At 43.6% G+C, this 14,906-nt stretch overlaps 1 protein-coding gene across 8 annotated transcripts; it reads left to right on the top strand.

Moving 5' to 3' along the window:
* Window positions 1–454: 454 nt before the first annotated feature.
* ptpn22 (protein tyrosine phosphatase non-receptor type 22) lies at window positions 455–14,065 on the top strand. Of its 8 annotated transcripts, none has more exons than XM_087782011.1 (24): window positions 455–675; window positions 1,713–1,821; window positions 1,920–1,996; window positions 2,055–2,150; window positions 2,253–2,291; window positions 3,500–3,571; window positions 3,642–3,701; window positions 3,762–3,904; window positions 4,883–4,949; window positions 5,296–5,373; window positions 7,614–7,676; window positions 7,740–7,899; window positions 8,002–8,070; window positions 8,143–8,202; window positions 8,265–8,336; window positions 8,633–8,704; window positions 9,135–9,283; window positions 12,149–12,176; window positions 12,233–12,301; window positions 12,365–12,555; window positions 13,374–13,506; window positions 13,568–13,684; window positions 13,742–13,810; window positions 13,866–14,065. In XM_087782011.1, exons 1-24 carry the CDS (start codon window positions 556–558, stop codon window positions 13,925–13,927), a joined length of 2,175 nt encoding a protein of 724 aa, XP_087638137.1. In that variant the 5' UTR covers window positions 455–555; the 3' UTR covers window positions 13,928–14,065. The 8 variants fall into 8 exon arrangements, with proteins under 8 accessions (XP_087638137.1, XP_087638136.1, XP_087638134.1 ...); XM_087782010.1 differs by having other exon boundaries at window positions 8,140–8,202; XM_087782008.1 differs by having other exon boundaries at window positions 7,740–7,944.
* Window positions 14,066–14,906: the final 841 nt, after the last annotated feature.

The raw sequence follows: 14,906 nt of genomic DNA, 5'->3' as shown, positions 1-14,906 counted from the left end.
TTTCTGTCTTTTTCCTTGTTTCCAGAGGTCAGAGGTCAGAGTCGTGCAGGAGCTTGATTTCTCCACCGCAGCAGCCGCTTGAGCGCGATCGTGCTCGAGTTCGCTCGACGAGTCCACGTTTCATTTTCACTATGAACATTAGAGTCGTTGATCCTCCGTTGAACACCGACTTCCTCCAGGTGTGTGTCGCTGTGATCTGGGTCACGCACACGCGAGGTTTGGGGTTCAACGCTGCCTCACCGCTGCAGCAACAACCTTCCGTCCAGATGGTGGCTCCACCAGATCTCTCCACCTGACAGATGGTCCACCATGGATCAATAAAGTTCTACCTAACCTAACCACTGCGTGGGAAGGTCCACACGTTCATAACGTTGAGTGACAGACCAGGTCGGGGGGGGGGGGCGTCTCTCATTTTGATGTGACCACAGAGCTGCTCACTTCCTCTTCTCTCAGTTCCTCTCTGCAGAGTTCCTGATTCTGCTGCTGAGCCACTGCAGCAGAAACCCACCATCGCAGCTTCTGATCCGTCTTCATGGAGACGTCCCGGTCCTGACCATGTCCTCGGAGAGTCGGGCCCACATGGAGCGCCAGGCCGGGACCCTGAGGGGCCTCCTGGAGCAGCTGCAGGGACGGGAAGCGGAGGACGAGACCGGCGGCATCTCTGAAGAGTTTCAGGTGAGTCTGGAGTTTGAATGGAGGCCAGACGTGGAGTCTTAAGGACCTTCAGAGACCAGGATCGAGACGTTGAAGGACGTCCTCGTGACACCTGCTGGTCCAGTGAGTCCAGTTCAGGAGGTCGAGTCACGTTGAGTCGGTCACGCGTGAGTCGAGGGTTCAAACTACGTTGAGTTCTCGCCACACGAGCTCCTGCAAATGTGTCCGAACGTATTTAAAACATGTCGTGAACCACAAAATGTCCTTAAATATTATGATTTATAAGATTAAATATTACCTTTTTTGCCACAAAATGTTTACGGATTTAATTCAAAGACGTCCGTGATACTTATTAAAATTAAATCTCACGTGTAGTTATTAACTAAAAATCCTAATTTCTACTTATTTTAGTTGCAAATGTTGTAAAGTGACATCACAGAAATACAAACGTATGATTAATTGATCGTTAGATCGAGTCGTTCAAACCTCGTAATGTAGCTTCAAATACATTTGGTTCAATTGCGTTTATTTCAAAGTCCTTTTTAAATAAAATGCTAAATGTTCTAGCTTAATGCTAAACGTGCTAGCTTAATGCTAAACGTTCTAGCTAAGCAAGTGGCTAACAGTGCTAGCTCTAGCCAAGCAAATGGCAAAAACACTTATATCTTTGTTTATTTTGAATAAATATACACAAGGCTAACACAACGACAATAATAGTACACAATCTTATAAACAATAAACAAGTATCTCATGAAATGCTCAATAAATAAAAGGTCCACTGACCCGGGGATTGAAATAGAATGGAAACAAAAGAAAAACATGACAATAAAACACGATAATATAGAGTTTGTGTAGTTATTTTTGCCAGTTTACAGACTTGTTTTTCTGAGTGAAAGAGACTGAAACAAAAATACTTTGTTCCAAGAGTCACTGGCTAATGTGACTTCTGAGAAAAATCCATTTTCTTTTCAAAATAAAATCCGTTTTCTTTTCAAAATAAAATCCACATTTTCTTTATGAATGGTAAACTAATGACGCCGCACACATGATCGTTCCAGAGGCTGAAGCATCAGTCCACCAAGTATCGAACCGACAAGACGTTCCCGACCCAGTCGGCCGAGAACCAGGAGAACGTCAAGAAGAACCGATACAAGGACATCATGCCCTGTAAGTCTGTTGACGTGACGTCGTCATGACGACCACACACACGTCCGTCGAATCCTGTGAGTGATTGACGGTCAAATGAAATCCAACTCTTCGTCCAGACGACCACAGCCGAGTGATTCTATCCCTCGTCACCTCCGGCGCCGACAAGGACTACATCAACGCCAGCTTCATCCAGGTGAGACCGACACTAGGGGGCGCCCTCCACGTTTTCCGACGCTTCCGACGTGTTTCAGGGCGCGAGCGGCTCGCCGGCCTACATCGCCACGCAGGGTCCGCTCGCACACACGCTCGTGGACTTCCTGAGGATGATCTGGGAGTTCGACGTTCAGGTGACCTTTGAACCGAAGCGTCGTCAAGATGCTTACGTAACAGTGTCACACGTGAGCTTTAAATAAAGTTTATTTAATATTAAATAATTATTGAATTTGTAGGTGGTGGTGATGGCCTGTCTGGAATTTGAGATGGGGAAGGTAACACACACACACACACACACACACACACACACACACACGCAACACGCACACACACACACACACACACACACACGCACACACACACGCAACACGCACGCACACACGCACACGCACTCACACACACACACGCAACACGCACGCACACACGCACACGCACTCACACACACACACACGCAACACGCACGCACACACGCACACGCACTCACACACACACACACACACACACACACGCAACACGCAACACGCACACACACACACACACACACACACGCAACACGCACGCACACACGCACACGCACTCACACACACACACACACACACGCAACACGCACGCACACACGCACACGCACTCACACACACACACACACACGCAACACGCAACACGCACACGCGCACACGCACACGCACGCACACACGCACACGCGCACACGCACACGCACACGCACACACACACACGCACGCACGCACGCACACACACACACACACACACACACACGCACACACACACACACACACACAAACACATGATCTTGACCGAAACTTCCTGTTTGGGTCGGAGCTGGTACTTCCTCGTTTGATCTCATTGTTCTCTGTGTGAGTCAGTGTCGTATTTAAGTTTATCAGAGTCATCGGAATATTCAATCAATTATTTTTGTCATATATATATATAATTACATGTAAAATGTGTAATTTTTCGTAAATGAAAAATTTTGCACGTAGAGTTTAATATTGTAAATCCATTAATTCAAATATAAATTTTCTGAATTCAGTATATTTTAATTCGTAAGGATTTAAATTCACTTGCTATAATAGAGTCACCAGACAGAACCAGTCGAGCACCGAGCTACTCGATCGAACCTTCAGCCAATCAGGTGACGCGCAGACGATCACGTGACGACGTAGACGTGCGTCAATTAAATGCGTCGGATTCTAAAATCGCTGAAACTTTTTTACGACTAATGTTAGTTTGACTTCAAAAGTGAGAGCGAGCGGCTCGGTGCTCGATTGGATCGGTCTGGTAAGATTCTACCAGCGTTTCTATATTGAATTTAAAAGGCTAATAATTAATAAAATATTGAATTAAAAATATATATTTATGAATGATTTGAACTTTAAACTCTGTGTGTAAAATAAAATGGATTAATATTCGATTATTTCATTTATTTTTGTATAGAAATAATTGAATAAAAATGACTTTCCCGCAGAAAAAGTGCGAGCGGTACTGGCCACTGCCGGACGATCCGCCGCTGGTGTGTAAGGCCTTCACAGTGTCGTGTGTGAGTCTTTCTTCCACTTCCTGCTGCCTCGACTGAACGTTTATTGATCATTATCATTATTGATGATCAGGACTCGGAGCAGAACCGAGGCGAGTACGTGACCAGGACGCTGCGACTGACCTACAACAAGGTGAGTGACTCCAGCAGGAACCACAGAAGAAGAAGAAGCGACTCACGGTTTTGTCTCCAGCGCAGCCGCACGCTGAAGCAGCTCCACTACCTCAAGTGGCCGGACCACGGCATCCCCGACTCCGTGCCCGCCATCCTGGACCTGATCCAGGAGATGCGCTCCTACCAGGCACATGACCACGTTCCCCTCTGCGTCCACTGCAGGTGCGTGACCTCGTGACCTTGTGACCTCGCTCACCATGTGACCTCGTGACCTCGTTCACCACATGAAGAAGAAGAACATGTGCGAACAATAATAACAAGAACATAATGTTATGATCAGAATATGTTGAAAATCTAAAACAAAAAGTACAAACACTTAGAAAACAATTTATTTGTTATAATATGATATAATGGGATGTTTTAATTTAAATTATTAAAATAACATTTAATATAAACAAGTTAGAATGAAGAACATAAATATCATTTATAATATAAGAAAAAACATTTAAAAAAAACAACCACATCTTAATCTTCAAAATTAAATAAATAACACACAATAAAAAAATAATTTAAAATAATTAAAACGAACATGTTAGTGAAATAAATTAAAAAAAACTATAAAGATAATAAATAAATAAATAAATAAAGTATGTTAGTAAAAATACAAATACGAACATAATTATAAATAAAATAATAAGTTATTTATTCTAATAGAATTTTTTTTTAAAGAAATATAATGAACATGTTAGTAAAAAGAAAAACTATAAAGATAATTAAAAAAAAAGAATGTTAGTAAGAAGAACATAATTAATAATTTAAAATATAAGATAAATAAATATAAGAGAAAAGGTAAAGGTGTAAAACACAACTTTAATATTCAAAAGACAAAATACACACAGAAAAAAAAGAAATAAAAAAATTAAATATTTTCTTTTTTAAATAAAAAAATGATTGGTATGAAACACAAATACAAACATAATTATAAATAAAATAAAGAGTTTTTTGTTTTTTTTAAAGAAATATAATGAACAAGTGAGTAAAAAGAAAAACCATGAAGATAAGAAATAAATAAAAAAGAACGATAGAAGAAGCGAAGATGAACGACAGGAAGTTTGATCTCGAGAAGACTCCTCAGGTTTCCTGCTCTAGAACACGTTCTCACGCTCGACCCTCTCAGAGAACCTGTTGCTGTTGTTTCAGCGCCGGATGTGGACGGACCGGAGTTCTGTGTGCCATCGACTACACCTGGAACCTGCTCAAGAACCAGGTCAGAACTCTTGAAGTCTCCAAAGACTTTTCTTCGATTCAATGATGTGTTTGAACCAAATTCACGTTGAATTTTTAAATGTAGCCATTAACACGGCGATGGAGTCATTTCAATAGATGTTGCTTCACCTTTAAGAGATTTAAGGAAGTCAATCAGTGACATCAGAAGATTCAAAGCTTCTTCAAACTTGATTTTATTTAATTGAAATGTATTTTTAAACTTTGAAATATTTGATTGAAAAATGAAACAAATGCGTAAAAAACAAACAAATTTTAATAAAAAATGTTCAATGTTTATCCTGATGTCACTGATTGACTTCCTCAGACTGACTGTGATTTGTCCTCAGATGATTCCTCCAGACTTCAACATCTACAGCCTGGTCCATCAGATGAGGACTCAGAGGCAGTCGCTGGTCCAGACCAAGGTAGACGGAGGTTCCTAGGTTCTGGACTGAGGTTCTGAGGTTCTGATGTTCTGATGTTCTGGACTGAGGTATTGTGGTTCTGAGGTTCTGATGTTCTGAGGGTCTGGACTGAGGGTCTGCTGTTCTGGGGTTCTGGACTGAGGTTCTGCACTAAGGTTCCGAGGTTCTGGTGTTCTTTTGTTCTGATGTTCTTTTGTTCTGATGTTCTGATGTTCTTTTGTTCTGATGTTCTGATGTTCTTTTGTTTGGATGTTCTGAGGTTCTGAGGTTCTGAGGTTCTGGTGTTCTGATGTTCTGATGTTCTGATATTATTTTGTTCTGATGTTCTGATGTTCTGATGTTCTGATGTTCTGATGTTCTTTTGTTCTGATGTTCTGATGTTCTGAGGTTAGGAGGTTCTAAGGTTCTGAGGGTCTGGACTGAGGTTCTGAGGTTCTGGACTGAGGTTCTGATGTTCTGTAGTTGTGATGTTCTGAGGTTCTGGCCTGAGGTTCTGGACTGAGGCTCTAGGTTTCTGCACTGAGGTTCTTTTGTTCTGATGTTCTTTTGTTCTTTTGTTCTGATGTTCTGATGTTATTTTGTTCTGATGTTCTTTTGTTCGGATGTTCTGATGTTCTGATGTTATTTTGTTCGGATGTTCTGATGTTCTGATGTTATTTCGTTCGGATGCTCTGATGTTCTGATGTTCTGATGTTCTGAGGTTCTGAGGTTCTGAGGTTCTGATGTTCTGTAGTTCTGAGGTTCTGGACTGAGGTTCTGAGGTTCTGGACTGAGGTTCTGATGTTCTGTAGTTGTGATGTTCTGAGGTTCTGGCCTGAGGTTCTGGACTGAGGCTCTAAGTTTCTGCACTATGTTATTTACATATATATTACTAGGTTCTTTTGTTCTGATGTTCTTTTGTTCTGATGTTCTGATGTTCTGGAATGATGTTCTTTGGTTCTGGACTGAGGTTCTGAGGTTCTGGCCTGAGGTTCTGGACTGAGGCTCTAAGTTTCTGCACTATGTTATTTACATATATATTACTAGGTTATTTTGTTCTGATGTTTTGTAGTTCTGAGGTTCTGAGGTTCTGATGTTCTGGACTGAGGTATTGTGGTTCTGAGGTTCTGATGTTCTGAGGGTCTGGACTGAGGGTCTGATGTTCTGGGGTTCTGGACTGAGGTTCTGCACTAAGGTTCCGAGGTTCTGGTGTTATTTTGTTCTGATGTTCTTTTGTTTGGATGTTCTGAGGTTCTGAGGTTCTGATGTTCTGATGTTCTGATGTTCTGATGTTCTGATGTTATTTTGTTCTGATGTTCTGATGTTCTGATGTTCTTTTGTTCTGATGTTCTGAGGTTAGGAGGTTCTAAGGTTCTGAGGTTCTGGACTGAGGCTCTAAGTTTCTGCACTGAGGTTCTTTTGTTCTGATGTTCTTTTGTTCTTTTGTTCTGATGTTCTGATGTTCTGATGTTATTTTGTTCTGATGTTCTGATGTTCTGATGTTATTTTGTTCTGATGTTCTTTTGTTCGGATGTTCTGATGTTCTGATGTTATTTTGTTCGGATGCTCTGATGTTCTGATGTTCTGAGGTTCTGAGGTTCTGAGGTTCTGAGGTTCTGAGGTTCTGATGTTCTGTAGTTCTGAGGTTCTGGACTGAGGTTCTGAGGTTAGGAGGTTCTAAGGTTCTGAGGGTCTGGAATGAGGTTCTGAGGTTTTGTAGTTGTGATGTTCTGAGGTTCTGGCCTGAGGTTCTGGACTGAGGCTCTAAGTTTCTGCACTGAGGTTCTTTTGTTCTGATGTTCTTTTGTTCTTTTGTTCTGATGTTCTGATGTTCTGATGTTATTTTGTTCTGATGTTCTTTTGTTCTTTTGTTCTGATGTTCTGATGTTCTGATGTTCTGAGGTTCTGGGGTTCTGAGGTTCTGAGGTTCTGAGGTTCTGATGTTCTGTAGTTCTGAGGTTCTGGACTGAGGTTCTGAGGTTAGGAGGTTCTAAGGTTCTGAGGGTCTGGAATGAGGTTCTGGACTGAGGTTCTGATGTTCTGTAGTTGTGATGTTCTGAGGTTCTGGCCTGAGGTTCTGGACTGAGGCTCTAAGTTTCTGCACTATGTTATTTACATATATATTACTAGGTTATTTTGTTCTGATGTTTTGTAGTTCTGAGGTTCTGAGGTTCTGAGGTTCTGAGGTTCTGAGGTTCTGAGGTTCTGAGGTTCTGAGGTTCTGATGTTCTGGACTGAGGCTCTGAGTTGTGTCGTCACAGGAACAGTACATTTTGGTGCACGAGGCTGTCCGGCTGCTCTTCAGAAGATATGTGGAGCATGAGGTGAGGAGACAAGAGAGGATCCGGTCCATGAACAGATCACTGATGTTATATTTGGACCTTCAGAACCAGGAGGACGAGGAGGAACAACACGTACCTTCTCCTGCTCCTTTAGATGATGATGATGATGATGATGTCATCACGCAGCAGACCCCGGGCGCCTCTGAGTCAGACCTGGAGCCTTCAGTCTTCATGGTGGAGGATCCATACTTTGACCCCCCTGAGGGTCAGTGTGGGGTTCCTGAGATCCACCTGGAGCTGCTCGGCACAGTTGAGCAGCACCTGTCGGACCCTCTGACCCGGGATGATTGTCCAATGTTCTCCACAGATGTGGACGATGAAGGAGCTCCTCCTCCTCTACCCGAGAGAACCCCCGAGTCCTACATCCTGGCTGAAGGTTGTCCTTCAAACCTCACCTGACAGTTGATTGACAGTTCATCTAAAGTGTTGTTCCATGTTCCTCCAGCAGGCGACGCTGCTCCGGGTCAAAACCTGTCTCTTCATATTTCACTCTGTGACGTCACAGCAGGTGATTAAGCTCCGCCCACATTCCTTTGTCGACCAGCATGAATGAATGAACTTCATCTCCAGGTGCTCCTCCCTCACCTGTGCCCCCCCTCCTTGACAGAACACCTGAGTCTTTTGTCCTGGCTCAGCATTCAGGTGAGTGTCATCGTCATCATCATCATCATCATCATCATCATCATCATCATCATCATCATCATCATCATCTTCATCATCATCTTCATCTTCATCTTTCTCGTCATCTTCATCTTCATCATCATCATCACCTTCATCTTCATCGCCTTCATCTTCATCATCATCATCATCATCATCTTCTTCATCTTCATCATCTTCATTTTCATCATCATCACCTTCATCATCATCATCATCATCATCTTCATCATCATCTCCATCTTCTTCATCTTCATCATCTTCATCATCACCTTCATCTCCAGGTGCTCCTCCCTCACCTGTGCCCCCCCTCCCTGACAGAACACCTGAGTCTTTTGTCCTGGCTCAGCATTCAGGTGAGTGTCATCGTCATCATCATCATCATCATCATCATCATCATCTTCATCATCATCATAATCATCATCATCATCATCATCATCTTCATCATCATCATCATCATAATCATCATCATCTTCATCTTCATCATCATCTTTATCTTTCTCGTCATCTTCATCATCATCATCATCATCATAATCATCATCATCTTCATCTTTCTCGTCATCGTCATCTTCATCATCATCACCTTCATCTTCATCATCATCACCTTCATCTTCATTTTCATCATCATCACCTTCATCTTCATCATCATCATCATCATCATCTTCATCATCATCTCCATCTTCTTCATCTTCATCATCTTCATCATCTTCATCTTCATCATCATCTTCATCTTCATCATCTTCACTATAATAACTATAACAATAATCCATGTGAACATATTTCCAGATGACTTCATTCATGGATCAGTAAATAATTCATCTTCACATCAACAAGACTCTGGTTACGTTAATCTGGACAGAGTAGGATCATCTTCAGAGTGGTCTGGATCCTTGTCCTCCTGCCGGCCTGAGAGTGCGTCATGGACCAGGAGTAAGGTGAGAGTGCTGACTCGTGTCGACTCGTGTCGACTCGTGTCGACTCGTGTCGAATCGTGTCGACACATGTTGACACATGTTGACTCGTGTTGACACATGTTGACTCGTGTTGACACATGTTGACTCGTGTCGACACATGTTGACTCGTGTCGACACATGTTGACTCGTGTCGACACATGTTGACTCGTGTCGACACATGTTGACTCGTTCTGACTCGTGTCGAATCGTGTTGACTCATGTCGACTCGTGTCGACTCGTGTCGAATCGTGTTGACTCATGTCGACTCGTGTCGACTCGTGTCGAATCGTGTTGACTCATGTCGACTTGTGTTGACTCATGTCGACTCATGTTGACTCGTGCTGACATGTGTTGACTCGTGCTGACTCGTGTCCACTCGTGCTGACATGTGTTGACTCATGTCGACTCATGTTGACTCGTGCTGACATGTGTTGACTCGTGCTGACATGTGTTGACTCATGTCGACTCATGTTGACTCGTGCTGACATGTGTTGACTCGTGCTGACATGTGTTGACTCATGTCGACTTATGTTGACTCGTGCTGACTCATGTCCACTCGTGCTGACGTGTGTTGACTCATGTCGACACATGTTGACTCGTGCTGACTCATGTCGACTAGTGCTGACTCGTGCTGACTCGTGTCGACTTGTGTTGACTCATGTCGACTCATGTTGACTCGTGCTGACTCGTGTCGACTCGTGCTGACTCGTGCTGACTCGTGCTGACTCATGTCGACTTGTGTTGACTCATGTCGACTCATGTTGACTCGTGCTGACATGTGTTGACTCGTGCTGACTCGTGTCCACTCGTGCTGACATGTGTTGACTCATGTCGACTCATGTTGACTCGTGCTGACATGTGTTGACTCGTGCTGACATGTGTTGACTCATGTCGACTCATGTTGACTCGTGCTGACATGTGTTGACTCGTGCTGACATGTGTTGACTCATGTCGACTTATGTTGACTCGTGCTGACTCACGTCCACTCGTGCTGACGTGTGTTGACTCATGTCGACACATGTTGACTCGTGCTGACTCATGTCGACTAGTGCTGACTCGTGCTGACTCGTGTCGACTTGTGTTGACTCATGTCGACTCATGTTGACTCGTGCTGACATGTGTTGACTCGTGCTGACTCGTGTCCACTCGTGCTGACATGTGTTGACTCATGTCGACTCATGTTGACTCGTGCTGACATGTGTTGACTCGTGCTGACATGTGTTGACTCATGTCGACTCATGTTGACTCGTGCTGACATGTGTTGACTCGTGCTGACATGTGTTGACTCATGTCGACTTATGTTGACTCGTGCTGACTCATGTCCACTCGTGCTGACGTGTGTTGACTCATGTCGACACATGTTGACTCGTGCTGACTCATGTCGACTAGTGCTGACTCGTGCTGACTCGTGTCGACTTGTGTTGACTCATGTCGACTCATGTTGACTCGTGCTGACTCGTGTCGACTCGTGCTGACTCGTGCTGACTCGTGCTGACTCATGTCGACTTGTGTTGACTCATGTCGACTCATGTTGACTCGTGCTGACATGTGTTGACTCGTGCTGACTCGTGTCCACTCGTGCTGACATGTGTTGACTCATGTCGACTCATGTTGACTCGTGCTGACATGTGTTGACTCGTGCTGACATGTGTTGACTCATGTCGACTCATGTTGACTCGTGCTGACATGTGTTGACTCGTGCTGACATGTGTTGACTCATGTCGACTTATGTTGACTCGTGCTGACTCACGTCCACTCGTGCTGACGTGTGTTGACTCATGTCGACACATGTTGACTCGTGCTGACTCATGTCGACTAGTGCTGACTCGTGCTGACTCGTGTCGACTTGTGTTGACTCATGTCGACTCATGTTGACTCGTGCTGACTCGTGTCGACTCGTGCTGACTCGTGCTGACTCGTGCTGACTCATGTCGACTCGTGCTGACTCATGTCGACTCGTACTGACATGTGTTGACTCATGTCGACTCATGTTGACTCATATCGACTCATGTTGACTCGTGCTGACTCATGTCGACTCGTGCTGACTCATGTCGACTCGTGCTGACATGTGGTGACTCATGTCGAGTCATGTTGACTCATATCGACTCATGTTGACTCGTGCTGACTCATGTCGACTCGTGCTGACTCATGTCGACTCGTGCTGACTCATGTCGACTCGTGCTGACTCATGTCGACTCGTGCTGACATGTGTTGACTCATGTCGACTCATGTTGACTCATATCGACTCATGTTGACTCGTGCTGACTCATGTCGACTCGTGCTGACTCATGTCGACTCGTGCTGACATGTGTTGACTCATGTCGACTCATGTTGACTCATATCGACTCATGTCCACTCGTGCTGACTCATGTCCACTCGTGCTGACATGTGTTGACTCATGTCCACTCGTGCTGACATGTGTTGACTCATGTCGACTCATGTTGACTCGTGCTGACTCATGTCGACTCATGTTGACTCATGTCCACTCGTGCTGACATGTGTCGACTCGTGCTGACTCATGTTGACTCGTGCTGACATGTGTTGACTCATGTCGACTCATGTTGACTCATGTCGACTCATGTTGACTCGTGCTGACTCATGTCGACTCATGTTGACTCGTGCTGACTCATGTCGACTCGTGCTGACATGTGTTGACTCATGTCGAATCGTGTTGACTCATGTTGACTCGTGCTGACTCATGTCGACTCGTGCTGACTCATGTCGACTCGTGCTGACTCATGTCGACTCGTGCTGACTCATGTCGACTCGTGCTGACTCATGTCGACTCGTGCTGACTCATGTCGACTCGTGCTGACTCTCATCTCTGCTCATCTCATGTGTCTTTAGAGTCTACGAGTCAAGCTGGCCTCACCTGGTGAGTCACTTCCTAAACGTATTTGATTGAGATGTTTCAAAGTTCATGATCTCCAGCAGCTGTCAATCATCCCACCCGCTCGCAGCGGCCCGCTGTGGCTCCGCCCCCTCCTCCGTCACCTCACCGTGAGACTTTTCTTTCTGTTTCCTGATCATCGCTGGAGATTAACGTCGACTTTTGATTGACAGCCGTGAGTTTGACTCCGCCCCTTCCGGAGCGATCAACAGATTCCTACTTCCTGCAAACTCAGAATTCTCTGTCTGGAGCGAAGGATGATCCTCAAGTATCTGCAGGTGTCCATCGTCCGCTGGACTCGTCTGCTCCAGGTCAACAGGGTCAGAGCAGGACGATGCTGGACGTGGTCTTCACCCCTAGCAGAGTGAGGATTGTTCTTCTGACCTTCTGACCACTGCTGTTCTTCTTCTGACCACTTCTGTTCTTCTCCTCTTCTTCTGACGTTCTGACCACTTCTGTTCTTCTTCTGACCTTCTGACCAATTATGTTCTTCTTCTGACCACTTCTGTTCTTCTCCTCTTCTTCTGACGTTCTGACCACTTCTGTTCTTCTTCTGACCTTCTGACCAATTATGTTCTTCTTCTGACCACTGCTGTTCTTCTCCTCTTCTTCTGACCATTTATGTTCTTCTTCTGACCTTCTGTCCACTTCTGTTCTTCTTCTCTTTTTCTCTTCTGACCACTTCTCTTCTTCTGTCCACTTCAGTTCTTCTTCTCTTCTTCTGACCACTTCTGTTCTTCTTCTGACCACTTCTGTTCTTTTTCTGACCACTTCTTCTCTTCTTCTGACCACTTCTGTTCTTCTCCTCTTCTTCTGACGTTCTGACCACTTCTGTTCTTCTTCTGACTTTCTGACCAATTATGTTCTTCTTCTGACCACTGCTGTTCTTCTCCTCTTCTTCTGACCATTTATGTTCTTCTTCTGACCTTCTGTCCACTTCTGTTCTTCTGTCCACTTCAGTTCTTCTTCTCTTCTTCTGACCACTTCTGTTCTTCTTCTGACCACTTCTGTTCTTCTCTTCTTCTGACCACTTCTCTTCTTCTGTCCACTTCTGTTCTTCTCTTCTAGTGTTCTTCTTATCTTCTTCTGTCCACTTCTGTTCTTCTTCTCTTCTTCTGTCCACTTCTGTTCTTCTTCTCTTCTTCTGTCCACTCACACTCTGACCTTCTGTTCTTCTTCCAGAATGTTCCAGCCAGAACCTTCAGACCTGGTGAGATGTTTTCTGTTCGATCTCTTCCTGGATCTTCTTCCAGAATCAACACTTTCTCTCCCGCAGAGTCTCAGATTGTCTTTTCTTCTGCCGTCAACGGACAAGGTGAGTAAAGTCCTTCCTCAGGTCCAGCAGGAATGAGAACATCTGATCCTTCTCGCTCCAGAAGCGTCTGCGATGAACCGCCGGTCGTCTCTTAACATGGAAACTTCCAACGCCACGAGCACCCAGAAAACCTTCAGCAGAGCCAAGAGTCTCCGATTGTTCCTGAACAAGAACAAATGTAAGCGTCTCAAGTTGATCTTTGTGTTTGTCGGTTTTGACGGGTCGGTTCTGACAGCAAAGGCCCAGAGTCCGGCTGCAGCGACGCCTTCACCGCGACCGTTCTTGTCCTCGGTGTTTAAACTCGGTGAGTCTGGAGTCCTCGCCAACAAAACCATCTCAATCAACCACTCATTCCACAGGATTTGGGATCCGGGTCGCAAAGCCAAAAGGTCCGAGGAAGTATCCGGACTCGTGGTTCTGATCCAAGAAAACTCTTTTTTTTTAAACTATTTAATTTGTTTAAAGGCCAGTTAAGGGATATTTATTTGTCAAATCGATTTATTGGTGTTGAAATTTGCCATTTAAATGTAATAAAATGTAATAAAAACTGTTTCATTCTTTAAAAAAAAGGTGTCGGACTCGACAGATTCATAAAAACAATATTTATAAGATAAGATTTTCCTTTATTTGTCACACAGTGTATAGACTTGAGTTTTCAATAGAAACATAAATATATAAAGATTAAATATAAATAAAAAATTTGACAAAAAAAACCCCATAATAATAATAAAGCAATAATACGTAATATTAATTAAGCAATATGGTCATTTGTTTGATGAGATGTCGAGACAAATAAAAAAACACATTGTTTTATAATTCTATTTTTTATTTTATTTAAGTGAAACAACAACAAACACAATGTATTGCCTGACTAAAAATAGTTCATAAAAAGTAGAAAATTAAAAAAACTGTCATTGAAATATAAAATATTTTACAGTGAAATATAAATTATTAATTAGCATTAATGTCACATTAATAATTAAAAATCAATACGGTTTGTGCTCTTTTAAGGTGGTTTGAAAAGAATGAAAAAAAATATATATATTTAATATATATATATATATATATAAATAAAATATTGAATTCAATTATTATTAAAAAACAACAAAATGTCAACATTTGAAATGTTTCATTAAAAAATACCAACTCTTTTCCGGAAGAAGAATTTTCGCTGCCAGTTTGTTGTCGCAGCCGTTGAGCAACAGCAGGTGAGTGAGGTTGACGGTTGAAGTCCGCAGGTGATGCTGGAGATGAAGCTTCACTTTCTTCTCCTCTCTCTTCTTCTTCTTCTTCTTCACACCTTCATGTTCTCTTCGCATCTTTCCTTCACTGAGCGTCACTGACATGTTCAAGTCCACTCGGTCCGTTGCGCATGCGCTCCGTCTCCACTGCGCATGCGT

This window comes from Callionymus lyra, chromosome 19, assembly GCF_982586985.1.
Source record: "Callionymus lyra chromosome 19, fCalLyr1.hap1.1, whole genome shotgun sequence".
Lineage (NCBI taxonomy): Eukaryota > Metazoa > Chordata > Actinopteri > Syngnathiformes > Callionymidae > Callionymus > Callionymus lyra.
This window is presented reverse-complemented; position numbering and strand designations above follow the sequence as displayed.